Source organism: Vigna unguiculata, chromosome 1 (assembly GCF_037176805.1).
Source record: "Vigna unguiculata cultivar grain cowpea cultivar isolate G323 ecotype 2 chromosome 1, ASM3717680v1, whole genome shotgun sequence".
Lineage (NCBI taxonomy): Eukaryota > Viridiplantae > Streptophyta > Magnoliopsida > Fabales > Fabaceae > Vigna > Vigna unguiculata.
In genome coordinates this window covers 45,245,675-45,273,120 of record NC_140792.1, presented here as the reverse complement: position 1 = coordinate 45,273,120, position 27,446 = coordinate 45,245,675, and the positions used below count along the sequence as shown (strand labels likewise).

At 34.3% G+C, this 27,446-nt stretch overlaps 4 protein-coding genes across 4 annotated transcripts; 1 reads left to right on the top strand and 3 right to left on the bottom strand.

The window, feature by feature from the left end:
* Positions 1-1,486: 1,486 nt before the first annotated feature.
* Positions 1,487-4,477, bottom strand: LOC114177468 (cytochrome P450 72A68-like). The gene is made up of 5 exons (XM_028062839.2): positions 4,110-4,477; positions 3,761-3,978; positions 3,065-3,306; positions 2,315-2,702; positions 1,487-2,119 (listed from the first exon to the last, which is right to left on the bottom strand). The coding sequence occupies exons 1-5, from the start codon at positions 4,402-4,404 to the stop codon at positions 1,688-1,690; spliced, it is 1,575 nt and encodes a 524-aa protein (XP_027918640.1). The 5' UTR covers positions 4,405-4,477; the 3' UTR covers positions 1,487-1,687.
* A 2,544-nt stretch (positions 4,478-7,021) lies between these two features.
* On the bottom strand, positions 7,022-8,285 carry LOC146889007 (uncharacterized). Its single transcript, XM_085666963.1, has 3 exons — positions 8,209-8,285; positions 7,852-8,109; positions 7,022-7,778 (listed from the first exon to the last, which is right to left on the bottom strand). Exons 1-3 carry the CDS (start codon positions 8,268-8,270, stop codon positions 7,022-7,024), a joined length of 1,077 nt encoding a protein of 358 aa, XP_085523089.1. The 5' UTR covers positions 8,271-8,285.
* Positions 8,286-12,443: 4,158 nt separating this feature from the next.
* Positions 12,444-17,671, bottom strand: LOC114191529 (uncharacterized). Its single transcript, XM_028080748.2, has 6 exons — positions 17,319-17,671; positions 16,366-16,439; positions 15,055-15,204; positions 14,352-14,637; positions 13,298-13,531; positions 12,444-13,135 (listed from the first exon to the last, which is right to left on the bottom strand). Exons 1-6 carry the CDS (start codon positions 17,472-17,474, stop codon positions 12,776-12,778), a joined length of 1,260 nt encoding a protein of 419 aa, XP_027936549.1. The 5' UTR covers positions 17,475-17,671; the 3' UTR covers positions 12,444-12,775.
* Positions 17,672-20,639: 2,968 nt separating this feature from the next.
* LOC114184979 (DEAD-box ATP-dependent RNA helicase 3, chloroplastic-like) lies at positions 20,640-26,728 on the top strand. The gene is made up of 10 exons (XM_028072430.2): positions 20,640-21,153; positions 21,241-21,374; positions 21,738-22,152; positions 23,300-23,398; positions 23,830-24,054; positions 24,556-24,933; positions 25,327-25,467; positions 25,592-25,687; positions 25,814-26,145; positions 26,260-26,728. The coding sequence occupies exons 1-10, from the start codon at positions 20,749-20,751 to the stop codon at positions 26,345-26,347; spliced, it is 2,313 nt and encodes a 770-aa protein (XP_027928231.2). The 5' UTR covers positions 20,640-20,748; the 3' UTR covers positions 26,348-26,728.
* Positions 26,729-27,446: the final 718 nt, after the last annotated feature.

Here is a 27,446-nt window from a genome sequence, read left to right as displayed (position 1 = left end):
CCATGATTTTTTCATATACCCTCATAAAGTGTGATTTTAAAAATGTAAGTTAGAGTTTAAATCTCGTGTCGGTAGAAATGAATAAATTGAAATTCATAAATATACCTAGGTTTTGATTTTCATCGAGTAGACTAAGATCGAGTGATTTAGAAAAAAAAATTGTTTGGATAATCTAAGTTAAAATTTTGAGTGCTGTGCTTTTTATTCGACAATCTAGAATTATTTTTTTCAATGTTGTTCAACATTTCAAAATGCACAATTTTAAAAGTAAAAATTATGGTTGTTGTGTTGTAGATGAAACAATATGAAATTATTATCATTCTTCAAACATAATTTTTTTTTTATTGTTGGTAAAATAATAATAAAAAGAAGTACATGAAATGAAATAAGTTTTTTATTATTCTTCAGCAATTTTTTATTGTTCAGTTAAATACGTTTTTTATGTGATAAAAAATAAAAAGTTGAAATTGTATTTCTGAAAAATAACTTATCCAATCTTGTAATTCTTTTAGAAATTACATCATATTTATGATAAATTTTCCAAACCAATTGATGATTTTTGTGAAAAATAAAATTACAAATTATACTATTCGAATGGTAAATAACAATAAAAAAATAATTTCAAATTATTTAATATATAACTTATCACCCAAACTTTTAATTAGAGATGACAATATGGGTTTAGTTTAGCAGACCGGCTTGCAGGTCCACAAAAAATGTGGAGCAAGCCGAGATATTGAGTCCAATGGTCAACAAAAACCCGACCCATAAAAGCCCATGGCCTGTGCTAGCTGGCCCATTGGCCCACACACAAAAAAAAAACTTGTACTTATATATATCGATTACTTTCCTTCTAGACTTCTGTATGAACGATCATAATTCTTATATGATCGAAAAAAACAAATATTATATATTTTGTAATGTGCAAATTTAAAGAATACATCGTGTATTCCTCAATTTATCGTCAAAATTTCTAAAATCTTTCCTTAATTTTGTAAACGTGTTTCCCAATTTATTGAACATTCAGATAAATTTAAAAAAAAAATGCGAGCTAGCCTGTGAGTCCGCACATATGCGAGACGGGTCAAGTGCAGCCCACATTACCACCCTAATTTTAATATCCAAAATGTACCGTACAAAATATTGAATAACATTGAAATATTTCAAATTGTATAGATTGGAAACTTTCTAAATCAATCGATCCATAACCTTCCCAAAATCGCATGAAGAAATAATGGACATTTCTCTCGCCCTATGAATTGCAGGAAAAAAAAAATGAATAAGTTGGAAGGAATTGTGTGGATTGAGTCTTCCAAAATCCCACATAGTTTCTTAGTTTTACTTAGAAATCAAACTCACACTTAGTTTCTTATTGGTTTGGTGCCTATTTTTCTGGGAAATTCTTGAACTAGATTGAACTTGGACTAGTTCTGGAATGAGCAAAGAAAATACTATTAGAAGAATACAAAAGCATTAGCAACATCTGTTGTCATGATAAACAATTGCAAGCCGAGCATGACTCTAACACTGGACTTTCTATTTTCAATATATGTTCTTCCATGGCGCAATAAAAGCATGTCAAAAGTAACATATTTTCTTAAGAAAATAATAGTAGCAAACTGCTATTAATTTGCATTTCAAACTTTGCAACAGTGAGATCCAAATCAAACAAGGCTTATTACCATTTTTATACTTGCAGTTTCCGCAAAATGACATGAGCACCATATTGGGGTTGAAGAGTAATCACTGTAACAGGAGCATGAGCATAAACTGGAGAAAGTTCAAATGAGAAATGTTGTAAAATCACTAATAAAGCCATCTTTGCCTCCAACATGGAAAAGTTTTGTCCAATGCACACCCTAGGACCCCATCCAAATGGAAAAAATGAAACTCTGCCATTAGTGGCCTTTAGAACTCCTTCAGAAAATCTTTCCGGATTGAAATTATGGGCATCATCACCCCAAAGTTCAGGGTTATGGTGAACCATAATTGTTGGTAAGGAAACTTGCACTCCAGCAGGTAATGATAGGTTTCCAAGTTTCACATCTTCGTGAACATTTCTATCAAGGCCAATTACTGGTGAGTACAGCCTTAGAACTTCATTCAAAATCATTGTGACCTGTTAACAGAAAGTGTTATGCTAATGGTAAGTATCAAACACAAACTCTTGGACATCAAAAAGATAATACATAATTGATTTTATCTCAATAATCAACTGTTAATTTTCTAATCAAATCAACAATTAGGAGTGCACTTTTGTTTCTAAAATATACTGTTTCACTTTAAAAGAGTCAAAGTCTGATACAGCACTTACAATCTTAAGGTGACTTAGCCCAAGAAAGTTGGGTTTTTGTTTTCCAAATACTTGTAAAACTTCCTCCCTTGCACGTGCTTGCCAATCAGGGTGCATACTTAACATCACCATGGTCCAAACAAGTAAAGATGAAGTGGTTTCTTGCCCAGCAGCGTAGAATAGCTTGCATTCATCGATTACCTCTTCAAGACTCATTCCAATAGTCTTACTGTTTGCACGTTCTTCAATTTCCTTGTGATTTGACTCTAAAAGTAAACATAACAAGTCATTCCCAGCAGTTTCACCCACCTTTAGTGCATTCTCTTTGTTGTTAATCAAATTTGTAAGTGAAGCTTTTATTTCTCTATCAATTTCCTTCATCCTCCTACGCGTAGGAGTTGGTAGAAATCTGCAAATAAGCAGAATGAGCCTCTCTCTTTCCAATACCAGTTAGCCTTTTATTGTTTGTTTGGTCAACATAAAGCAGTTTGGTTGTCATCAGAGAAAAAAATTCTACTGCATAATGCAATTGAGACCTTACATGTAATCTTCCTAGCTCAACAATTGATAAGATAATAGATACTCGATACAACACATAGATTCTTAATGAGAAATGTTGCTTGCTAATACTTTAATTTCAAATGATAAATATACGGAAGCTAACGTTTCCTGCATAAATACATGGTAAGGTTAATTCATTTGAAAACTATTTAAAAGTGTTCATAGCTTTAGCTTATTCAACACTCGAGTATGCAAGTTAGTCTTACTTACCTCCATCCAGGGATGTAATCTTTCATCATAACTTGCGCTGCAAGCCCTGCTTGCTCTTTTAGAAGTTGAAATATTCTTCTTCCTTCTTCAGAACTACTTCCAAATGCTGCTCGAGCAATAATATCACAGGTTAAATTTTGAAGGAAAGGCCATAGATCTATTTCACATGATCCTTCTGAAGACATCTCCTCCCACTTGATAATTAGATCATTGCAACTGTTGAAGAATATTGGTACCATATTCTGTGATGTAACAATGAAATGGCAAGGATTTCAAATTCCCATATCAGACTGAGCACTTAATAAGCATTCAAACTTCATGCTACTTTAAATTCTGACTTCACATCAAGCCCTTTGGCATCAGGGCTTCGGCTCCTTAAAATAACTTATAACTCAAACCAAAAGTGCTTTTACTTGCATAAGTATGTGTTGCAGGTTAAGTTAACCCTGGTAATTTTATTGTACTAAAATAATTTTAAGTGAATGCATTTGTGTGAAGAGGACTTTTCCCAGTGCAAACACACCAAAATGCAAATAATTCATCTGCATACATTAACTTCCAAACACTGATTGTTATAAATAATAAGTTTGTAGACTTTTCAAATAACTATTGAAACTCGTACATCTACCAAAATTTTGGAGTAGTTTACACACTGTAAAAAGTGTTAATACATGAAAAAATAAACTCATATCTCACCTTCAACTTTTCTAAATTGAATGCAGGACTAACTATTCTTCTGTGCTTGTGCCATTTTTCTCCCTCATAATTTATAAGACCACTAGCTAGTAACTTGACTAGTGGATTCGTGTCAGGCTTTGGGAAAGCTTGGGTCTTGTTAAGTACATCTTTGATTAACTCAGGCTCTGTGATGATCACCCTTGGTTTTCGTCCAAACCAAATAAAAGGATTCTTCCCTAAGAAGTATACATATCATCATCAAAATAATACTTTCTTTGTATCAAAGAAGTTGTTAACATGTGATTTACTTGGGTCACATGAACATTAATAATGTTATAAGCGATGAAAAATAAAATAACAGATATACCATGTTTGATGACACTGTGCTGATGATAAGAGAAGACACGTGGCACTAAATCATGAGAGGAGAGTTTCATGGGTTTGGATGTGACTTCCTTTTGCATCTTCATAATCTGCTTCAAATCTCCATTGAAAAGGCTGTAGGAATTTCCTTGAAGGCCTTGATCTCGTAGGAGTCTCTCTAGCCTCTTTGGCCTTAGCCATAACAAGTTCAGCACCCTCCATGCGCATGTTAGAGCAAAGAGCACTATGAGAACTATGCACCCAGATGCACTTCTACTTGTACTCCAAGATCCTTCCATTGCTATCTCTGGAAAAGAAAACCGATGAGGTTCTGCTTTATAGAAGGAAAAGTTTCGTACTGCCCAAACTCACCTAAAATGTTCTGCACATGTTTTTGTTTTTGTCAGTTTTTAAAAAAATTTAATTTTTCACAAACTTTTGAAAAAAATTATTAATGACATGTTACGAGTTAAAATGTGATTTTTTAATTTTTTAATTTTTTAATTTTTTGTCAAAAAAAAATTATTGCTGCTTATTAGGTCTCTAGCAAATGTGATACGTTACACTATCAATCCTACGTGCTGTCATGGATAATATCACATGTAAATGTCATCAAATATTATTGTTTTAATTTTAATTTAATTTTTATAAATGTCTCTTTGATTAAATTTTGTCCTCACTTATGTATTTTTTATTCATAATTGTACCAATTTTTTTTAATAATTGAAATATATTTTTAAAAAATTAAAACTAATTAAATATAAATATTTGTACAAAATTAAGCATTTATATTTATATTAAAATTTAATATAGAGTAATATAATACATTCAAAAGTTATTTTTAATAAAAAAATATTAGTATAATATTCATACATATAATAAATTTTATCTCAGAAAAAATATTGTTCTATTTAAAAAAAATAATAATTAACGAAACATAAGTTAATAATATATAATAATGTAATATTTTAAAAAATTATTTTTAATAAAAAAATATTAATATGATATTTATGAAAATAATAAATTTGGTTTCAAATTGGTGTGAGACAACATTGTTCTATTTTGAAAAAAAAAATATTATCAAAACATGAGTTAATAATATAATATGTTAAAAAGTTATTTTTAATAAAAAATAATAATATAACATCTATACAAATAATAAATTTGGTCTCAAATTAGAAAAAGACAATATTACTGTATTTTGAAAAAAAGTTGGGACAAAATTGGATTAAAGAAACACGAGTAGGAATTAAATTGAATAAAGAGACGTATAGAGATTAAATTGAAATAAAGACAATGCAACTTGATAGTGATAATATGTGATATTGCCTTACTCATGACATTGATAGTACCACATGTCACACCTAGGACCTAACATGTGACAACAAAATTTTTTGTCAAAAAAAAATTAGAAATAAAAAAAAAACACATTAACATGTGACATGTTGTTAACGGTGTTAGCAATTTTTTTTGGTATAATTAGTCGCATAGTACCCAGTTTGGTACTGAAGTTTCTAATTGGTACCCGGTTTTAAAAAAGTCTCAATTACGTACCCAAATTAGTTTAAGTGCACCAATTGAGTCCAAACCGTTAAATCTTCCGAAACGGCGTTTAGAAAGTGGTGAGGTGGCAGTGCAGAAACGATACGTGTCAAATAATAAGACATGAGTGGTTGAAATTATAATTGTACAGTGTCCACATGGTATTTACATTTGAAGGAGATTTGCCCAATTTTTGTTGTCTTCTTCCTCCCGTAGTATCTGCCCTAATCCAGATCAATTTTTTCTGCATCAATATCCGCACAGTGATTTGGTTTTTTCTGCATCAATATCTGCATCAATATTCGCACAATATCTTGTGCCCTAATTTGGTTTGTTCTTCCACTCGTTTTCCAATTCCGCAATGTCTCGTAAAGAAGGTTGTGGCTGTTCTTCGTGGGGTTCACAGCAGCAAAGCGTCTCCTCCCCTGGTGGTTGGAATAGGGGTTTGGGTGAAAGACCAATGTGTTATTGTGGGGAGGTAGCTGTGTTGAGAGTTGCGAAAACTATTAGGAATGCTGGAAAAGAGTTTTGGGGCTGCCCCAACTTCAAGGTTTGTACATTGATTTTAATTTCTTTTTCATTCATTCTGCAGTGGTGGACTGTAATCAGAGGCTGTGTGTTTTTCTTTGTATTTTGTAAGCAGCGGAGTGGTGGCAATGATGTATTTAAAGGGTGCAATTACTTCAAGTGGTTGAATGAAGATAATGGAGATGAAAAAGATGCTACCATTGCTAGACAAAGGAGAAAGATATACCATATGGAAAAGTCACTTGTAATTTCTAGAAAGTGGGTTAGGTTTTTAAGTGGGATTATAATTTGTTTGGGTTTGATCAATGTAATATTGGTTTGGAAGTTGATACACATCCCATGAAGTGCTGTAAAATTCAGTTCTGTAGTGAGTAGGAAGTTATGTAATTGGTCTGTATTTTGTTGTTTGCTTTTGTAATGAACTGTTTTTAAATGGACGAGAAGTTTGAGAAAGTGGTTTGTATTATTGATTTATAATGAACCATGTAAGTAATATAAAATGAATCATATTCAGAACAGAAAGGAATGAAGCATATAAGTAATCCAAAATGGTATTAATCATAAATAACCATGTTCTTCAAAATACATAACCCCTACACGAAAATACATAACATTGTTCTTCCAAGAAGCTGCTGCACATTAAACTTAACAAACAAAATGACCATGTTCTTCAAAATACATAACCCCTAGACCAAAATAAATAACCATGTTTGGGTTAAATAGGTGTTGCAATTACACATTAAACTTAAGAAACAAAAAAACCATGTTCTTCAAAATACACAACCCCTACACCAAAATTGTCCCAACCCCGTTCTTCCAAAAAGCTGTTGCAATTACACATTAAACTCATTGCTTCGAAATTGGACCCCTCCTATATGATATTTTTTCTCTGAATGTGGGCCTTGTTGGTGGGTCACTGACATTGCATGAAGAAATCTGAGTTGTTTGAGTTCCATGTTGTGGTTGTGATGGTAGAATAGGCGCAGTTGCAGTAATCTGTGATTGAGTCACCTGCTGTGCTTCAACTGGTTGTGTTGGCTGAGATTCAGTGGGTTGCACTGCTTGCCCTTGGTGGGATTGAGTACCTTGAGTTTCACTTGGTTCTGTGCCTCCTTGTTGTGTAGCAGATGGAGTTGGGGTTGGTTGCTGCTGAGGTGGAGGTGCTTGGGGAAAATTATTTCGTTTGTGTCCAAGTTGTCTGCATATGGCACACCTTTTACGCGTTCCACCTTGTCGTACTTGTGTATCATCCTTCCTCAGCTCCCAAGACTCCAACCTGCGTTTCTTTTTTGGTCTTCCAGGAAGGATTCTTTTGGTAGGAGGCAAAACATCACAGTATGATGTCATTTCCCATAGGTGAGGACCATTAACGGGGTAGATCATTGACAAATAAGTCTCTTCATAGGTTGACTTCAGAAAGTAATGTGGCAAGTAATCCTCTCCATTCAAATTTAGGAATCTCATGGCAGTCAAAGCATGACAGCAGGGGATTCCTGTTATGCTCCATTTGCGGCAGCTACATTCCCATTTATCTATGTCTACTACAAACTTTTCCCCAGTGATGCAAGTGTGACTGACCTCAAACAGCTTTTCCCCAGACCAACTGCCAATAAACCAAAACCAAAGTGAGAGTCATGCACAAACGAAAAATGAGAAATAAACAATGAACATTTTACCTTGGTATCCAATACTTAGTTTTTTCAGTCTCCTTCTCTAGTCTGCTTTTTATTTTTGGGCAAATGGGACCTTCTACTGCAGCTATCTTTTTCCTATTTGATGCCCATCTTTTCATGAGATAAATGCGTATTTCTTCCATCATGGTAATGATGGGCTTACTCCTTGCATCCACTATTGTGCTATTGAAACCCTCAGACATGTTGTTCACAACTGTATCACAGGCTGGTCTTGGTACGAACCTTGATCTCGACCAAAATCTAGTTGCAAAAGACAGAATGATAATACCATAACCAATAAGACAAAATGATAATACCATTACCAAATAGAAAATAATAACATGTTTTTTATACACTTGCCTCGAGGGAATCTGGATCAGGTGCTTAAAAGCATCTAAATTCAATTCTTTAATATCCCTCATGACAGCCTCCCATGCTTGAGGATGTGTGCAATATGCTGCTTTCCATAATAACCGTTTCAGATTTTTGCCTGGAAACTTCTTCCTGAAATTAGAATATGTGTCTAACACAAAACCTCTGATCCACACCAGGCAACAATTCCTGCAATGCTGGCAAAAGTCCCTACAAGAAATGAAGTGGAAATGATCTCATTAGTGGATAACAGTTCAAATAAATAACTTTAAACAATGTAGCAATTAAAATATGTTACTTACTTTTTGCTGGTCAGACATAAATGTGAATGTCTGACAGAACTGAGCCCCACCAAGGTCTTCTATGAGCAATTCGAGAAACCAAGTCCAAGTCTCTTTATTTTCTACTTCAACTACCGCATATGCTAATGGTAGCATCTGATCGTTGCCATCTCTGCCCACTGCAGTTAACAATTCCCCTCCATATTTTCCCTTTAAGAAACACCCATCCACTCCGATGATAGGTCTACAAGAAATGAAGCTATCCTTTGAAGCTTTAAGACAAACATACAGCCGCTTGAATATGGGATTGCCTTCATTCTCATCCACATGAACTTTAACTGTTGAACCTGGATTTGACTTTAGCAGTTCATGAGCGTAATCATACACTCGCTTATATTGTTCTCTGAATGATCCATCAATGTTAGCATATGTCATACTCTTAGCCCTAAAGGTGGTAGACCTCGACACACCAATATTCCATTTCCTCCCTATTTTGTTCTTCAGATCAGTTAGCTTAATATTTGGGTTCTCTTTTAATGTCTTTTCTAGTCTCCCACTTAACCACTTAGAAGTCATTAAACGGACATTAAATTCTCTACTACATGTGTGGGTGTTTATAATCTTCCTAAGTTGCCATGTATTTTGTGCAGCCTTATAAGCACAATACGCATACCATTTACACTTACCTTTGGCACCTAGACACTTCACACATATTCTTCTTTTATCATTTCTGAATATTTTTAGTTTCCTCCCACTATGGAGACCATAAGTTCTTATTGCATCTGTAAATTCTTCCTTTTCAGCAAAATAGGTTCCAACTTCCCAATTGTAGTCCTCCATGCTTTTAGGCATTGAAAAAGTCCCAAAGTGACCGTAGTTGTCTCTATCCTGATCTGTTGAATCACTATGGTCACCACTATCTAATGTTTCAGACTCCCACTCATTATCAGAAATCCCTCTGGCATACACATTTTTATCTTGTGACATTGTCCCAGTACTAGCACTTGCACTAGGCATTTCATGGCATCCAACACTAACCTCGTGTAGTTCATCATCCATGTCATCTCTATCAATCCTAACATCATATAATTCGTCCTCATTCATGACATCACCTTCAGACTCAGTCCAACTACTAACCTCGTACTCATCATCCTCCTCATTGCCTGTCTCTCCACCAACTTCATGCTCACCATCCTCCTCACCAACTTCTGTATTCACCTTATCAGCCAAGGCCTCCTCACCATCCCGAACACATACTTCTTCATTACCCACACCATTCTCCTTATCAGGCAACTCCTCTTCACCATCCCCAACACATACTTCTTCATTACCCACACCATTCTCCTTATCAGGCAACTCCTCTTCACCATCCCCAACACATACATCTTCATTAGCCACTCCAATATCCCCATCACGTGATTCATTTTCAGTCTGAACAGCAACTTCTTCCCCAGCAACCCCACCATCCCCCTCCACAGCAGGTTGGTCCTCTATCATATGAACAACTTGAGGTTCACAAACAAAGTGGACCACATACAGGTGCACTTGACCATTCAGGGTGGCTATGTTCACCATATGACACGCACCTCTATCATCATTGAGCAACTCCAACCTTCCTTCCAACACAGACCCCCCACCCACCGAAAACCACAATTCCTTCACATTCACATAACCCATCTCCCTCAAAATTGACATAATCTCAAAGAAAGACCATCTGTCAGGGTCACACAACAAAGTACTACTATCTCCCACGTATTTCAGTGAACCCTCATTCACAAACCTTCCCCCATGGTGAAACACTACTTCAAAATTTTCGTCGTTCATGGAACCTACTATATGCCTAACTTTATATCCCTGCCACATATACAAAAAAACCAAACAATAACACACAATTTACACTCAATACCACTAACACACCAACACACCGACAATAATTAAGAAACAGGGACCACACCACATGCCCAACACCGTCACCGTCACATGTAATGGCGGACAAACCAATAAAGTTATACTGACTCAAAGGCAACAAAAATAGACAACATTGAAAGTAAAAATGCTTGAAATACATAGCGCCTAAACACGTAAATAACAAATCTTCACAAAAAACAACCCTAACATCAGAACCCTAATAACAAAATCAAACAAAAACACAATACTAACCTTTCGTTATCAATGGCCGACAAGTAGCTCTAAACTCTCCGCTTCAGTGTTCCAAATGCACCTTCAATTTCCACCAACTCGCGAACAATCGAGCACCACTTCGTCTCCCCTACCTCACCTTTCCCCAATTTCACCTTTTTTCCCAGCATTCTGCCACTTCTTTTTAACTTCTCGCCCCTAATTCTTATTTTCTTTCTTTTCTTTTTTTATTTTCGTTCTTTTTTTTTCATTACAAGACATATTGAATATTCTGCCCCACATTTCCACGTCAGTCAAAATTGATCACCACGTGTTCCAAATTTAATTCAGAGACCAACCACTATCAGTCAACGTTAACCTTTCTAACGGCGTCAAGTCAAATGGACTCAATTGGTGCACTTAAACTAATTTGGGTACGTAATTGAGACTTTTTTTAAACCGGGTACCAATTAGAAACTTCAGTACCAAACTGGGTACTATGCGACTAATTATACCATTTTTTTTTAAAGAGACATAATTGAAACACTTCTTCAAAATTTGAGATGCAATCTAAAATGTTTTAAAAACGGTATCAAATTGACACACACCTACCAAAGTGGAAATCATCCGAATAATTAAACCAACTTTTAATTCTAATAAAAAATAAATTAATTTTTTATTTTAAATACAAAAATAGTTTTTGTTATGCGTTGAATAGAAATAGAAACATTGAAAGTTGTCCATATATAATTTTTCTTTAGAAAAAATGTTACACTTTTAACAATTAGACTAAAAAAGAATGAAAGATAAAAATAAAAGATAAATTATATATATATATATATATATATATATATATATATATAATCTCTCTTTTATATATAGAAATATTTGTTAACTTGTATGTATTTATTTTATAAATAAAATAACAGTAAATTATAATTACAACTTCTTAAAATATAGAACTATTGATTTCTTCTAACAAATGAGTATGTATAAGTTATAAATTTTCATATATGTGAGGAATAAAAGAAAATATTATCTCTATTATTATTTTTTTTTTGAAATCTAACTAATCTAATAAGTAAATAATTTTAATCATTTTGAGAATAAGAAGGACGAATGCGTTAAATAATTCTGCAATGACGGAGTTATTTTTTATCAAACTTTTTTTTAATGTAATTCTTTTAATTAATTACTCATGGATAACTTAGTTTGAATATTTTCACTTTTCATAAAACATGGTTCGCAAAATCTATGTAATTCTCAATTGTTAGCATGATTTAAGTCCAAAAAATAGCATCATTACACTCAACCACAGCATGATTTCTGTCGACAACGTTCAATTTTAAATTTGATCAATGCATTCTCATATCCTTAATCTTGACATTACCGCAACCTCGTCAAACATATAAGCTTTAAAAACAAACAAAAAGAAAATACAGAACTCAGGAATTAGAGGTCTGTCACATGGTGTTATAGTTTATCATTCAAAGCAATTTTCCAGGAGCGAAAAGTTACTAAAACATGAAGTAGAAAATATGGCTACAAAAGTTAACCCACGAAAATTATAAAAAACTAAACGTGGCCAAGGATGGTTAACAAGAAGCTTCACAAACGAATAAAATGCACTGCATTTTCACCCCCAGAAATGGTACAAATGGGAACTGAGATTCTGAGAAAACCCTCATCATCTACAATATCTAGTGCCAAACTCGAAATAAATATAACAAGATTCCATAAACGTAAATAATGACAACAGCATTGCTATAAGCATAAAAAACAACAAGAACCAATATCTTATGGTGTATGGGAGAAAAGAATCAATTAATTCTAAACCAATATTTTAGTATTTTTCATGTTTAAACTCTGAGGCACGTCAAGAAGTTCCGTATCTACAATTTACACACAGGACACAACCATTGGAGACAATTACAGTATTAAGACCGATACCAACATCAAGGACTGCTTTGCTTAAGAGTGAGGCCGACTAGTTTACACAAATGTATGTTCGCACATGATCTGCTTAATTCCTTTCCCAGAATTTAAGAAATCAAAATCATAGTTCTTTCCAAGCACGGAAAATATGCCGGATGCCTCTAATCTCCTCCAGCCATAACATGTCCCCCATCAAACCTACATCTGATTATTCCCCATGATCACCTACCACCAGATTGATCAACAGCAGGAACTTTTTCAGGGTAACTGGATACATCCAAGTCAATAACGGTCAAGTCATATGGTTCCGGAGTAGAATTGGACAAATCCACAAGCAAGGAAGATTTCGTTGCAACAGAATTTGAATCATCGGGCGCAGAATTTGTTGAACTGCTACTGGTAGAAGAAGACAAACTTGAGAGTTGTATGTCATCCAACTTGTTCCCATACATATTCCTATTTCTTCTCGCTGAATCCATCTCAGGGCCAATTGGAACAAAAGTTCGTGACCTGTACTTCTTAGTTCCCTCCTCACCTTCGCTGTGATTATAGAGAACATATTCGTGATACGTTGGTGCAAACTGCCACAAGTTTGATTAGTATCAAATTATCCGCAGAGAAAATATGAAAGCAAAGGAGACTCATAAATTTCAACAATAATATGGGGAACTAGAAATGCATTAAGCCTGAAGCAAATGCCGTGTTAACAGTGTTACAGATAGAACATAGAAAGCAAGACTCACCTGGTGCACTGTATCATGGTAAAAATCATTTAACTTCAAAGCGTGCCCAAGGCTAGCAGTCAAACCATGGGATCTACCTATATTAGCACCGGCATATTCTTTGTATGGAAATGCATAAAAGTGGCCTACAGCAGCAACAAGCATCTCAACACAAATGATAAAATTTTGGAGCAGGGCAGCTTCATCAGCATCCTCAATGAATCCGGACTTTGCAGCAAGGAAGAATAACACACCCTAAGAAATAAAAATAAATAAATAAATGTCACCCTGCTGCAACCCTCAAAAGTAAAAAGAAAATATCACTACAACGAAACAACACCAAACTAACACTTAGTCATTCTTAAATTCTAAATAATCCCCACAGGGTTGCAAGCTGTGTGAAATCAACAAAAATAATGAAGCTATTAAATAAATGTCAAAACACACGCATACACAAGTGTCATTTCTCTTTTATTGTTATTTTTAATTGTTATGTCTATTACCAGTGGCCTCAAATAAGTTTATACCACTAAGTGAAGTAAGAAAAATAGAAAAACTAGAGAAACAAAGAAAACAGGAGGGAGATGAAAATTATAGGTAACTGAAGACTTTCACAAACAAATCAATTCCTAAAATTTAAACTACGCTGGTGTGTTAGAAGAAACTAGCACCAAATCCAACATTTAGAATATATATATATATATATATATATAAACAAAGATGTTATAAATCCAGGGTATATTCAATGTCTGTTCAATAAAAGATATATGACTTTATATCCCAAGATTTAAGACGCAAAATACTTATTTTCCTTCTTTTAAAGTGATGGAGGCTTTTGCTCCAAATAAGTTACAGTTCATCTCAAGATCAAATAGGATATCCTCATTTTACTTTACAGTCACATCCTTTCTGAAGGTCACAAGAAAACAGAAATACAAATTCTACTCTTCATAATGTACCCAAAAAATGACACTCTTTTTTCTGTTTTTCCTATATTACCATATAACCAGCAACAAGATACAGTCAAAATTAAGAGAAAATAATAACCATAAATATGAATGAGATGTAAAATCACCTGCCAGTAAGTCAGGAATACAACAGATTTTATTATAATAAACTTTGGAACTGGATTAAATGGCTGAAGCAGATCCTTGCATGCCACATAAAACAAAGCAAGCACATAGAGAGCCATTGTATATGAGATCATATAAATGATCGTAAGATACAAGTATGACTGCTTTGGGCTGAAATTTCCATCTTTATACTTCCCATTTGCATAAAGTACTAGTGTAACAACAACTAAAATGGGCTTCAATATCACAAACTGCAGACATCCTTGCTTGCATTTTCGAATGAAACGCCTGAAATATAAGTTTTAGAAGTGAGAAACTAATGTATATTATCATGCTACCATATTAGAAGCTTCTACTAAAATCCAATCCAACACCTCTCTGGGATGTCAATGTTATTTTCCAATAAATAATCCGTAAAAATAATTCTGCATATTGTGTGGCAAATGCATCATCCTAGAACTTACAAGTTAGAAAATAGGTAATAAAAAAAAACCCTATGATATGTCTATGTTATTTTCCAATAAATAATCCCTAAAAATAATTATGCATATTGTGTGGCAAATGCATCATCCTAGAACTTACAAGTTACAAAATAGGTAATAAAAAAAAACCTATAAAATTCAGGGGATAGTTTTCAAGGAATATATAACTATATTCTGGTACAAAGGCTTTTAATCCAAAAATATGAATCCGACATAAACCCACCCATCCAGTGGTACAGGAGGAAAGCAACAAGTCATCAAACAGAATGATGGCTTCAGAACTCGACCACTCAAACTTATTACAACAGCTCCAGGACCACCAACCCATGCCAGGCACAATGACAGAAAATTATAAATGACCCAAGCTTCATAGCTGAAACAGAAGACAAGAGAAATCAATCATGAAACTGCACCAGTCTAATAAGCATAAGTAGGTAAAATTCAGTATAATATTAGGACAAAAAAAAAATTGCAATGTGCGCTTAAATTTCCAAACTAAAATATAGTAGGCAAGTACACTATATAATGTACTGAATATAAATCACTAGATAGTACAAAGCAGAGTGCATGGAGATGCGGGCGAGGAGAAGGAATTGCCTTCCCACTATTGTGCTTGCATATGAAAGCACTCTGCAGCAGCTATACCACCTTACTTACATCAACAATGGAAGGATGTAACTTTTCTTAAGAATTGGAAGCCACTCGCTACTGTAACAATAAAAGGCTGTATTATCCCACCAGATGAGGTCCACTATATGAATCACACAAGGTTATTTGATTCGGTTAAAGACTAATTTCAAACATATTATTTACCATAACATAGCTCTTAACCACTTCTCCCAATATCCTTAACAGTGTATCTCTCTTCCCCCTTCCACAAGACCGATCAATTCTCATCACCATTGGATCCAATCTTCTTCTTTATATGTTTACAATACCTTAACCAGTGCAACATCAGTATCTACTAGCATGTAATCACTTTGTATCACTTATTTTCTTGTTTGATCACACGTTCATTTTAAAATTCTCACTTCTATTACTCTCACCCTTTTTCTTATTATCCCTTTGAAATCCAACATTCGTTGTCATTAACAGAATATAGCTGGACGGCGATATGATAAAGCTTGCCTTTGAGCTTAGTAGGTACTTTGCAATTACAAATGACACACCCATTTTAGCCATCCTGCTGGATGGTATTGTCTAAGAAGGTAAAAATTTAAGCAAACCATTGACATGTTTTCATATATGTTCCGAGGAAAAATCAATCTTGTTGAAGAATTACCCAAATGTTTTACTCCTAGGAATTTGAGCCTATCTAGAGTAGGGTACCTGAGCAGATAGTTCTGAATAGAAAGACAATACCTACTTCTAAGGCTTCCTATGTCACAGTCAGTGTAGAATAAATAACAATATGCAATTCATGTACCACAGGTAACCATTAATCACATACAAAACATAAAAAAAAAAGGAATTCAGACTATACATCAGCAAGAATCAAGAAAATAGAGAACGAATGAAAGAAAGACGAACTTACACTTCCCGGATAGAATTAAAATAAATTGAACTCTCAGGTAATACAAGGGACAAGAATGACATTAGTGCATAAACCTGTAAAAGAAAAATACATTAATAACTGTTTGAAATGAATGATGGGGACATTAGTGCAATAACCTGTAAAAGAAATGTTATATAACTCAGAATGATGGTATTCCCATTGAAATTTCAAGAGAGCAATGAAACGAAAATGAAGATGAAAGTAAAGAACCTAAATGTCAAGAAACACACAGACAAAAACATGTGGTGGTAGGTAACTGCAATTACCAAGAAACAGAAAAATTCGGTCTTCACGCATATCAAACAAAGTAACTAACACTGTGTCTGGAGGAGTTTCCATGCTCCCTCACCTAGCTTTCAGAAGTGAAAAATGGGATTGTGCAAAAAAAAAAAAATCACGTTCGATCGTTATTTCCTGGAATCAAGTTTGCTCCTAAAATCAAGTGTGAAAATGTAGCTTTTGAGTTGAGGAACAAATTTCCCTATAGAATTACTCTAGAGAGAAATTGTTTCCGAACGCAAACCACTTAACTTACAGGCTAAAACTCATTTTTTTACCAAAAAGCAATTACACAAAATCAAGGCCCTTTAGCATCAAGTTTGCAAACCCACTTCTCGTAGTTGGCACAGAACCAAATAGTTAAACAATTAGGTCAGCCAGTCACGAAGCTGTAGTTAAGAAAATCCAGTCCCGGAAACAAAAACTCTCTACATTAAGACGATGAATAAAGAACAGCACACAATCTGATAACCCAATTAACATTTCTGCCCCAATATTTCCAGTGGAGAAGTTCAAAGGTTTTTGTATGAAGTGAAACGGTTAGTCCAATTACGAAAAGCGACTAAATCGTGACAGTGAGAAGAAACCCTAGTTGAAACCATCAGATGAATGAATTGATAAGGTGGTTGTGGTGAAATGAAAAAGTAACTCACCGGGACCATGAAAACAATCCGAACGATGAAGCGCTGATAAGTGGGCTCAGTGTAATTGAGAAGGTGTCGGTAAATGTGAAGAACGGCCAAAGCGATAGCTGCAACGGTGCAAAAGAAAGCGACGACGTAGAGGAACAAAGGCACCAGAACCCCCATTCCGGGTTCCCTTCAAGCGAAAACCCTAACGAGAATCAAAGATTGATGGAATGGGAGAAAAGGCAACGAGGGAGGATCCGCTGAGTTTGAAGCGAATAATTGGAGAAGAAGAGAAGAAGATGAATGCTTCACTGTCACCAATAATGGCGACTGCTGGCTTCCCAAGGAAAATCAAAATTGAAAACTCATCATAACAGCAATTCAAATACAATGCTTTTTTGTTTTTTACTTGGACAATTAATTGCGTTTTTCGTTTTTAAGTTTCATTTAACTATCGTAATTGTGTTTTCAAATACGATAACTCTACATTTAACTTAGTAATATTATAATTTTAGTTTTTTAATTAAAATTTGTTTACGTATTACTCACCACTAATACGCGGAGCGTGCATCACACGCCGTCGTCACGAGATTCTCCATTAGACCCTTCCGTCCAACACGCTATGAGAAAATTCATTATCTATGACAAATACTTGTTTCAGTTTATAATTATTTTATTTAATAAAATTGATTTTAGAAAAGGCGTTGATTAGTGGTCGACTAAATTATTTGCTTAAATAGATTTTAAAATGATAATTTTAAGTTTTAATATTTATTATATATGTAAAATATCCAGCTTGATTGTTTATACATATGAAAAAATGAAATATATCAAATAATTTACTATACTATTGGAAAAGTACAAACTTCGGAGAAAAGCAAATGATATGATTTTACTGCATTGATCAATTAAAATCGATGGTTATGTTAGGTAAAAGATAATAACGCAATTTTCCATAGAAATAACACAAGCAGTGAGTGTGAAAGTGAAACTGTGTCAATTATTCATGTTGGGAGATTTCTGTGGTGTCGGAACTTGCAATGCTTTACAAAACTGTGAAACAAAATTATGCAAATATTTTATTTAAGATTCCTATTTATTTTTTTAAAATTCAAATATCTAAACATTAAATTAAATATGCACTAATTCAACAAGACAATTGTATAAACACATTAAATGTAGAAATCAACAAAATTGCATGCTTGCTAAAATAAAACAATTATCATGGTGAGCAAAAAGAAAATGGCGCTTGAACTCGAGTAACAGAAGCTATAAACCTACGCATGTTTAATATAATTTGTGCATGCTTCATATTAAAGTTTTACTTAAATGTTGTACTTGGGTGGCAAAAGTAATGTCGGAAAGTAACATTACAATTTGCTCACCCACAGGCTATTTCTTTTTTCATCCCATATATTTGATCTACACCCTCATGAAATTCAAAATATCTTTATACCATTTTTTCATCCTTCTTCTATCCTATGTCAATGGAATAGACACCAGACAAAGCCGTTTAATTTAATGGATGGACTAGTTTCCACTTTATGTTGACTGGTGCAAATAAAATTACTTTTGTGTTTTGATGTCCCTTTTTACAATACAAATAATGAATATCATAAAAAATGTGATATAACTATTGTTATAATAAAAAATATTATCAAAACATAAAAATACAACAAAAAATAATACTATTTTTTTCTTGATTGTTGTCGTGGGTAGTTTATTGGAGATTATAAAAACTAAAAAATTGGTCAAAAGATAAAATATTGCAAAAATAAAATAGGTAAAAAAGTGTCACATTCCTATTTTTCTAAAAGGTCGTTTGTCATAAACTTTGATTGGTTTAGATACTTGAGTATTTAATTATGTGTGTCCATTTATAAATAAGTTTAGATTTACATCATAAAAATTTTTTTATTTTTATTTAATTTAAAATTTAAAATGGTACGATTTTGAACAATTAATAATCAATAAAAATATATATTGTTTCAAATATGGTAATTTAAGGTTATAAGTAGGAATGATAATGTGGGTTTGGTTCAACGATCAATCCACAGGTCTGCCAAAAAAAGTGGGACAAACCAGGATAATGCACCTGCTGGCCTACAAAAGTTTGCAACCTGTGTGGGTTGGCCTTTGCTGACCCATATATAAAAGAAAAAACAAAAAACTTACATTTGTGTATAACTGTTACTTTATTTAATAATTTTTGTATGAATGTTCCAAATTTTTGTATGACTGAAAATACAAGAATTATGTATTTTTGAATGTGCTAATATTTGTAGAATACATCGTGCATGTCAAAGTACGAAAGTTGAATTATCATTTTATCATCCAAAATCTTTGTTTCATTTTGTGAACTTATTAAAGTTTCTAAATTTGTTGAACAATGAAAACTTTCTGATAATTTTTTTAAAGGCGGGCTCCGCGGACCCGCACTTACTCAGCCTATATTACCACCCTTAAATATAAGAAGTAGGTTTAATTACTTGGATGATACCCACTTTAATAGAGGTATATCAATTTGGTACTCGCTTTTGAAAAAGTGTGAATTGTATTCCAACATTTGAGACCTAATTGAAACACTTTTTCAAGAGTTGAGATGCAATTGATATTTTTTTAAAAGCGAATACTAAATTAACACACTTGTATCAAATGTATATCATCTCAATAATTAAACCTAATAATTAAATAAAGTGAAGTAAAAGAAAAAAAATCACTTATAATATTTCACTTTGTTTTTCTTATATTTCAAAAGTTAAGGAGAGATTTTTTTATTGATGTGATGAGTTTATACAGACAAAAATAAATTATACAGACATATTAAATAAAAGAATGTATTGATACGTGTACTAAGATGTTTTTCAGTATTCGAAGTTTTTAAATACAATGAAATTTAGCTTATCCTTGATGATCACAACATATATTTCATACGTAATTATATGTTTTTACTAAATACCGCATAACTATTTTTGAGAAAAAAAAAACTTAGAACTTTGATTAAATATACTGACTCAGTAAACATTTCCCCTAACACGTGCTTATGGAGTGCTTAGAAGAGGTGGTTATCAAAGAAACATTCTGATCTGACATAACATTTAAATTCTCGTTTCATATTTTTTATTTCTCCAGAATAAAAAATAATATTTACATACCTTCGTACCAAGAACATTATTATATGATATAACAAAATATAAATTAAAAAATATAAAATATTGAAATTCTTAGAATATTTTACATTTGTTTAAGAAGGAAAAATTTGAAAGAATGAAAGGATAAGGCGAATTTTGAAAATGTAAAAATATCTAATAATGGAGAGTGTATATATCTGGAGGAAGCAGAGCAAGGTGGAGGTTGGAAAGGCCATTCATTCATTCTCACACGACGTGGCCTCTCACCACTGCCCCTTATCATCATCTTCCTCACTCACTCTGTTATCTCTTTCTCTCCCAAAATGGCTTCTCTCATAGGCGTTTCTTCCATTTACCAAACGCCTGCGCTCGAACTCTACCAGAGGCCAAACGCTACTTCCACTTCCTCCGTTAGTTTGGACTCCAAGTCCCACTTCAACAACCTCCTCCGAGCCCACCGCCACTCCCCTGGGCCCACCTTCAAAACGGGCCTCAAGCCCACTCCCACTTTCCTCCCCTCCGCCATCGCCACGCCCAATTCCTCCCTCCTCAGCGAAGAAGCCTTCAAAGGACTCGGCCGCCACTTCGACCAATTCGAACACGCCTCCGATTCTCACTCCGCCGAACCCCCCAACTCCGACGAACTCGACATTTCCAAGCTCGACTTGCCCTCGCGCCTCGTTGATTCCCTCAAGAGCCGTGGGATTACTCACCTTTTCCCCATTCAGGTTTTTTTCTCTTCTTATCTTCTTACCTTTTAGGGTTACACTAGCGGTTTATCCCCAACACTTACCTTCATTTTTGTGCGTGATTAGAGAGCGGTGTTAGTACCTGCACTACAAGGTAGAGATATCATTGCTCGAGCGAAGACCGGTACTGGAAAGACGCTAGCGTTCGGAATTCCAGTTATTAAAGGCCTCACTGAAGTTGAAGATGAGCCTTCTCTCAGGTAATCATTGTTTATGTGTTTCCCTCTGTTTCGTATAACGAGTATTGGTTTGATTAATTTGCTGCACCTATGCTCTGTATACTAGGTCTGTGTCAACTTTTCATTTTAGTCCCTACACAAGCAAATTTTTTATGTTTTAGACCCTGTTGTTAGTTTTGTGGCGCCACAAAATGGAGGCACAGGGGCAAAAAATGTATAAAAAAAAGTTGGTATATGGACTTCAATGGTTTGATTTTTAGATATAGGAGCTAAAATAAAAAGTTAACTAGGCATAGGGATCAAATGATTGAATAAACCTATAAATTATACATGATGGAACTTTTCGTGGCCATATTGATGCGGTTGTTTGTTTCTCTGTTGCAGGAGGTCTGGTAGGCTTCCCAGAGTTTTGGTGCTGGCCCCTACGAGGGAGTTGGCGAAGCAAGTGGAGAAGGAGATAAAGGAATCTGCTCCTTATCTCAGCACTGTTTGTGTTTATGGCGGTGTTTCTTATGTTACTCAGCAGAGTGCTCTTTCACGAGGTGTAGATGTGGTGGTCGGGACCCCAGGGAGAATAATTGACTTGATTAATGGGAAGAGCCTTAAGCTGAATGAGGTTCAGTATTTGGTGCTTGATGAAGCAGATCAGATGCTTGCTGTTGGGTTTGAGGAGGATGTGGAAGTGATTTTAGAGAACCTCCCTTCTCAGAGGCAGAGCATGCTTTTCTCTGCCACCATGCCTGCTTGGGTGAAGAAGTTGGCGAGAAAATATTTGAACAACCCACTCACAATTGATTTGGTGAATTTTTTTTACTTTTGTCTTACACTCTAATAATCTTTCCCTCTCTCTCTCACACACACACACACACAAGCATACGCACTAGTCTATTGGTGACTCTGTTTATAGAGTGCAGTGCAAACAGATAGTATAGTATATGATTGTGCCAGAAATATATTATATTTACAAACATTTTGTTGTGGAGAGCATTACGTACATATGTGATCTTGGCCTGTATATCTGCATATGCTGTTCTATGCAAGCTGGTTGGAAAGGATGTATTAAGGACATTGTCTACTGCTGTCGGTAGTTGACTTTAAATATTTATACAGTGTGGTTTAGATGCTCATATAACTAAATGTGACAAAATAGATGATTACCATATTCATCTTGTCGAACTTACATGGGTTAAATATGTTTTTGGTTCCTTAAGTTTGAGCGAAATTTGGGTTTAGTCCCTCATCAAAACTTTTGACCAATTTAGTCCTTCATCTTCTAAAATGCGTGAATTTAGTCCTTTTAACCAAATTTTGTTAAGTTTATCTGACATTTCAAGCGCATTTCATGATAGTATTTAAATTATTTATACAACACATTTTTGCTTCAATGTTAACTTAAATACTATCATGAAATGCGCTCGAAACGTTAGATAAACTTAACAAAATTTGGTTAAAAGGACTAAATTCATGCATTTTGAAAGATGAAGGACTAAATTGGTCAAAAGTTTTGATGAGGGACTAATTCCAAATTTCGCTGAAACTTGAGGGACCAAAAACATATTTAACCCAACTTACATTGCTTACAAACATATGTCTTTGTTCAAAATATCCTAAAGTGAGTGGTGATGTGGTGAAATTTCGGTCATTTGTCTTGGCACACACTGTGCTATGATTTGGAGAGAAAAGAAAGGAAATATTCATGTGTGGACTACATCATAATCTATATGCATCTGCTCTCTGGTCTTCAAATTCGTTCTGTTTAGCATTAACATTAGCCTTGGCCTCAATTACTTTTAGTTTTCCTGGCCCTATCTTCAAATGATTCTGGCATAATTGTGCATACTAATGTTTAAGTTGTTGTATAATGGGAATTGAATCTTAATTACAATGCATTATAATGTGAAAAATCATTATTATGATTATAATGCTTTTTCTTTTCTTTCAAACAGGTTGGTGATGAAGAAGAAAAGCTCGCTGAAGGGATAAAACTTTTTGCTATATCAGCCACTGCCACTTCAAAGCGGACAATTCTCTCTGATCTCGTAACTGTAAGTTATCTGTTAAAGTTTTCTATCTTACCTTGATGTTCTTATTCTCTTCAGTTTACATTCTGAGGGTTCTGTTTACATCATTTTGAGTTATATAACTAGTTACCAGTTTAAATAACAAACAGATATAATCTAATAAGATCAAATGTTTTGTTGAATATTTAATGCAATATGTATTTAAACAGATAGTCTACCAAATTTTTTTAACTCTATAATAAATAAATTGATCATTTTCGTTATATGTTTGTTTTTAAAATATCAAATCCATTACTTCCTACCAAGTTATCTAATTTCTGGATTTTATGCACTCAAAACAAACTTATTAAATCAGTTAATTTTTCTATTTCTGATGGTTTACAATCTACTATTTCTCGAGGATTTTTTTGGGGGCAGGAGTCAATAATTTTTCTTACTGTTCTTTTGTCTTTCAGGTTTATGCAAAGGGTGGGAAGACTATTGTATTTACACAGACAAAAAAAGATGCTGATGAAGTATCACTGTCATTAACAAATAGTATAACGTCTGAAGCACTGCATGGTGATATATCTCAGCATCAGAGAGAAAGAACATTGAATGGTTTTCGGCAAGGAAAATTCACAGTGCTTGTTGCTACTGATGTTGCAGCTCGTGGACTTGATATTCCCAATGTTGATTTGGTGAGTCCAAAGGATGCTTCCCAGTCTGCATTTTAACCATATGATCTCCCTCATGGGCTTATTATTTATTAGCTTAGAGTTAATGCCGATGAGTTTGTGAATTAATAAAGCAAATCACTTGAGTAATTTTATGCTGGCACTTATATTTTTTAATGGCGGATTCATGATCTAGTTATCATTTTTTTGGAATTTAGGGTTAAATAGTTTGGGTTGTCTAATCCCTAGATTGGACTAGAAATTTATTGCCTATTCTGATGTGTGATTTGTCTAGTCTTATTGGGTGATTGCCATAGTAAAATTAAGGTCTCCCATTTTTTTTAAAATGATTACATTTGGCTTTTTCTTCAGTCTTTTCCACTGTTCACTGTCTCATCTGACTAAGGATTTATAATTTTATATTTGATAAACTTCGGACATAAAACTGTTCAGATCTGGTTTGCTCTAAAACGCTATCTTTTCTCAACGTATTGAAAACTTATTGGTGCTACCTCTTTCATTCAGATTATCCATTATGAGCTTCCCAATGATCCTGAGACTTTCGTACACCGCTCTGGTCGTACTGGTCGTGCTGGAAAACAAGGTACTGCCATTCTGTTGTACACCAGTAGCCAGAGGAGAACAGTTAGATCCCTTGAACGTGATGTAGGCTGCAAGTTTGAATTTGTTAGTCCGCCAGCTATGGAAGAGGTCTTGGAGTCATCTGCGGAGCAGGTTGTTGCCACACTTGGTGGAGTTCATCCCGAATCTATCCAGTTTTTCACCCCAACTGCACAAAAACTGATCGAAGAACAAGGAACAACTGCCCTTGCCGCTGCCCTTGCACAACTTAGTGGATTTTCCCGACCTCCATCATCCCGGTCTCTTATCACCCACGAACAGGTGTTGTGAATCTTGCATATCCCTTGTTATCCAGTCTAACAAGTAACCACTTTCTAAATGTTGCCTTGATTTTTAAGTAACGTAATACTTGCCATCGAACCAGGGTTTTTATCATAACAATTGCTCCGGAAAGACTTTCCAAATGATAATAATACTAATCCATGATCCAAATCAGTGTATCTTTACCTTTAAAGCATTTAAAAATAGTGTCGGCAGGGTCATTCCCTAGTTCATGGAGGTTACAAAGCATGACCTGTGGATATTTCGATTGCCTTACTATTTGTTCGATTATTATCTAAATAAGGACATACCACCTGGAACAAACACTATCGGATGCTTGATTTTTTTCTCTTGATCTTTAACTGCTTTTTCTTAAACTGTTTTGTATTTCAGGGATGGACTACGTTGCAACTAATTCGGGATTCGGAGAATAGTAGATATTTTTCAGCAAGATCAGTCACTGGGTTTCTTTCTGATGTTTTTTCATCAGCTGCCGATGAAGTTGGAAAAATCCATATAATTGCAGATGAAAGGGTTTGTATCCGAGTTATTTTCTCTTTTTTATTTTCTATACTTATCTTACTCGGAACTTCAATCCTACTGGGAACGCACCCACACAGTTCAAACGAATTGACATTGTGCCAATACTTCACATCAGGTTCAAGGAGCCGTTTTTGATCTTCCCGAGGAGATTGCTAAAGAGTTGCTTACTAAGGACATACCACCTGGTAACACCATTTCCAAGATCACCAAGGTATATTACAATATTTGAATTGTAATTCTTTGTTGTCTCTGCCTGTTCTCTTCTTCGTATACTGGCACTAAAATTATTGTACAAATAATTATATAAACGCATTGCATTGCATCTTTGTTTTGGCAGCTACCTCCTTTGCAAGACGATGGGCCTCCAAGTGATTTCTATGGAAGGTTCTCTGACAGAGAACGTGGTAACCGAAGAGGATCTACTTCTAGGGGAGGTTTTAGTTCTAGGGGAGGTGGTTTTGCTTCTAGGGACCGGAGAGGTTTTAAATCCTCACGGGGATGGGATGGGGAAGACTCTGATGATGACGACTTCAGTGATCGATCTAGTAGGAGAGGTGGTAGAAATTTTAAATCTGGCGGCAATAGCTGGTCTCGAGCAGGAGGTAAAAGTGGTGGAGATGATTGGCTAATTGGGGGTAGACGATCAAGCCGGCCTTCATCATCAGACAGGTTATAATAGCATTCAATGATCAAATAATTCTTTAAATTTTGTTTAGTATTTTCATCCTGTGCGAATTATAATACCCTCTCATGTGATTTTATTGGCATGAATGTGCATTGCAGATTCGGAGGGGCCTGTTTCAATTGTGGGGAATCTGGTCATCGTGCATCAGATTGTCCAAACTCTTCAAACCGGCGAAGCTTTTTTTAAGTTCCCACATTTTTTTGGGGCGCCGCTTTGACCATGACGGACATGAACTTGTGCCACTGTTATTGGCCTGATGGGTTCCGGAAAATTGAAGCATGCTTACCGAAAAGAGTTACAGAAGCAATATTAGTTTGCATCTCACGTGTTGGCGTGATCTCCGTGGGGACCTCCTTTGTCGTCCTCTTTTTTGTGTCTCAATGAAATTTAGTATTTGTTTGGGCTTAAGAATAGTGCTGTATCTTCTTTTTCGGGTTGGGTTTAAGAGGTTAGTTGTATGGTCCTGTATTCTTCTCAACTTATTATTTAACATCTTTTTGAACCTTCCCGGTTTAGGAACAGACTGGAAAAATGAATGAAAGATGAAATCCTAAAGGTTTATGCAAACATGCGTTCACCTTTTCTGCATCATATTTAAATTAATCATCTTTTATTATCATAAGGTAAGAGTGAACATACATGGGAGTATGTTTTCATTAATATGAATTAAAATTGATTAAAATGCCATTATAGATAGTTACAGCTTTTAGTAGTTAGTATTTTTTTTCTCATAAACAAAACATATATGTTCTAATTGAACCATTAACTGTTTATTAAGTAATGTTAGTTGCTTTATTCATAAAGAATGTTTTTTGGAAAAAAAAAATAATATACAAAATAAGACACTAGTATTTTCTATAGTTTGTGACACTTAGATTTTTTGTTCAAATCTTATTAAATTTATGCATAGGAATAAATGTGCACTCAAAGAAAAAAAAAAGACGCATATATATATATATATATATATATATATATATATATAATATTTTAAAACAATTTAATTAAGATGCATTTATAATGTGAACCTTTATATTAATTGATAGTATAAAAATCTTTATACTAAGAATAAATAAAAACATTTGTTTTGTTTGCAATATACGTGTATTTGAATTAACACAAGCATAAAATAACTCTTATGTATTATAAAACCATTTGAATATGTATTATATGCTTCTAATTTTATATAAAGAAAAGTGACAAAAAAAGGTTTCTTAAAAAATATTATAACATAAAAATTGTACACATTATTTTTTGAGGATAAAATCACAGCATTCCAATTACTAAG

What these genes read in the sequence shown, in the direction of transcription:
- LOC114184979 (XM_028072430.2), top strand. Translation starts at nt 20,749, where the DNA reads ATGGCTTCTCTCATAGGCGTTTCTTCCATTTACCAAACGCCTGCGCTC. An exon ending in CTCACCTTTTCCCCATTCAG is followed by an intron (nt 21,154 to 21,240) that starts GTTTTTTTCTCT and finishes GTGCGTGATTAG; the next exon opens with AGAGCGGTGTTAGTACCTGC. An exon ending in TTCTCTCTGATCTCGTAACT is followed by an intron (nt 23,399 to 23,829) that starts GTAAGTTATCTG and finishes TTTGTCTTTCAG; the next exon opens with GTTTATGCAAAGGGTGGGAA.
- LOC114191529 (XM_028080748.2), bottom strand. Translation starts at nt 17,474, where the DNA reads ATGGGGGTTCTGGTGCCTTTGTTCCTCTACGTCGTCGCTTTCTTTTGC. An exon ending in TTTAATTCTATCCGGGAAGT is followed by an intron (nt 15,205 to 16,365) that starts GTAAGTTCGTCT and finishes CTTCTGTTTCAG; the next exon opens with CTATGAAGCTTGGGTCATTT. An exon ending in TATTCCTGACTTACTGGCAG is followed by an intron (nt 13,532 to 14,351) that starts GTGATTTTACAT and finishes TTTATTTCTTAG; the next exon opens with GGTGTGTTATTCTTCCTTGC.
- LOC146889007 (XM_085666963.1), bottom strand. Translation starts at nt 8,270, where the DNA reads ATGAGGGATATTAAAGAATTGAATTTAGATGCTTTTAAGCACCTGATC. An exon ending in CTGATCCAGATTCCCTCGAG is followed by an intron (nt 8,110 to 8,208) that starts GCAAGTGTATAA and finishes TTTTGCAACTAG; the next exon opens with ATTTTGGTCGAGATCAAGGT. An exon ending in ACTAAGTATTGGATACCAAG is followed by an intron (nt 7,779 to 7,851) that starts GTAAAATGTTCA and finishes GTTTATTGGCAG; the next exon opens with TTGGTCTGGGGAAAAGCTGT.
- LOC114177468 (XM_028062839.2), bottom strand. Translation starts at nt 4,404, where the DNA reads ATGGAAGGATCTTGGAGTACAAGTAGAAGTGCATCTGGGTGCATAGTT. An exon ending in GATTACATCCCTGGATGGAG is followed by an intron (nt 2,703 to 3,064) that starts GTAAGTAAGACT and finishes GCTTATTTGCAG; the next exon opens with ATTTCTACCAACTCCTACGC. An exon ending in GGCTAAGTCACCTTAAGATT is followed by an intron (nt 2,120 to 2,314) that starts GTAAGTGCTGTA and finishes TTCTGTTAACAG; the next exon opens with GTCACAATGATTTTGAATGA.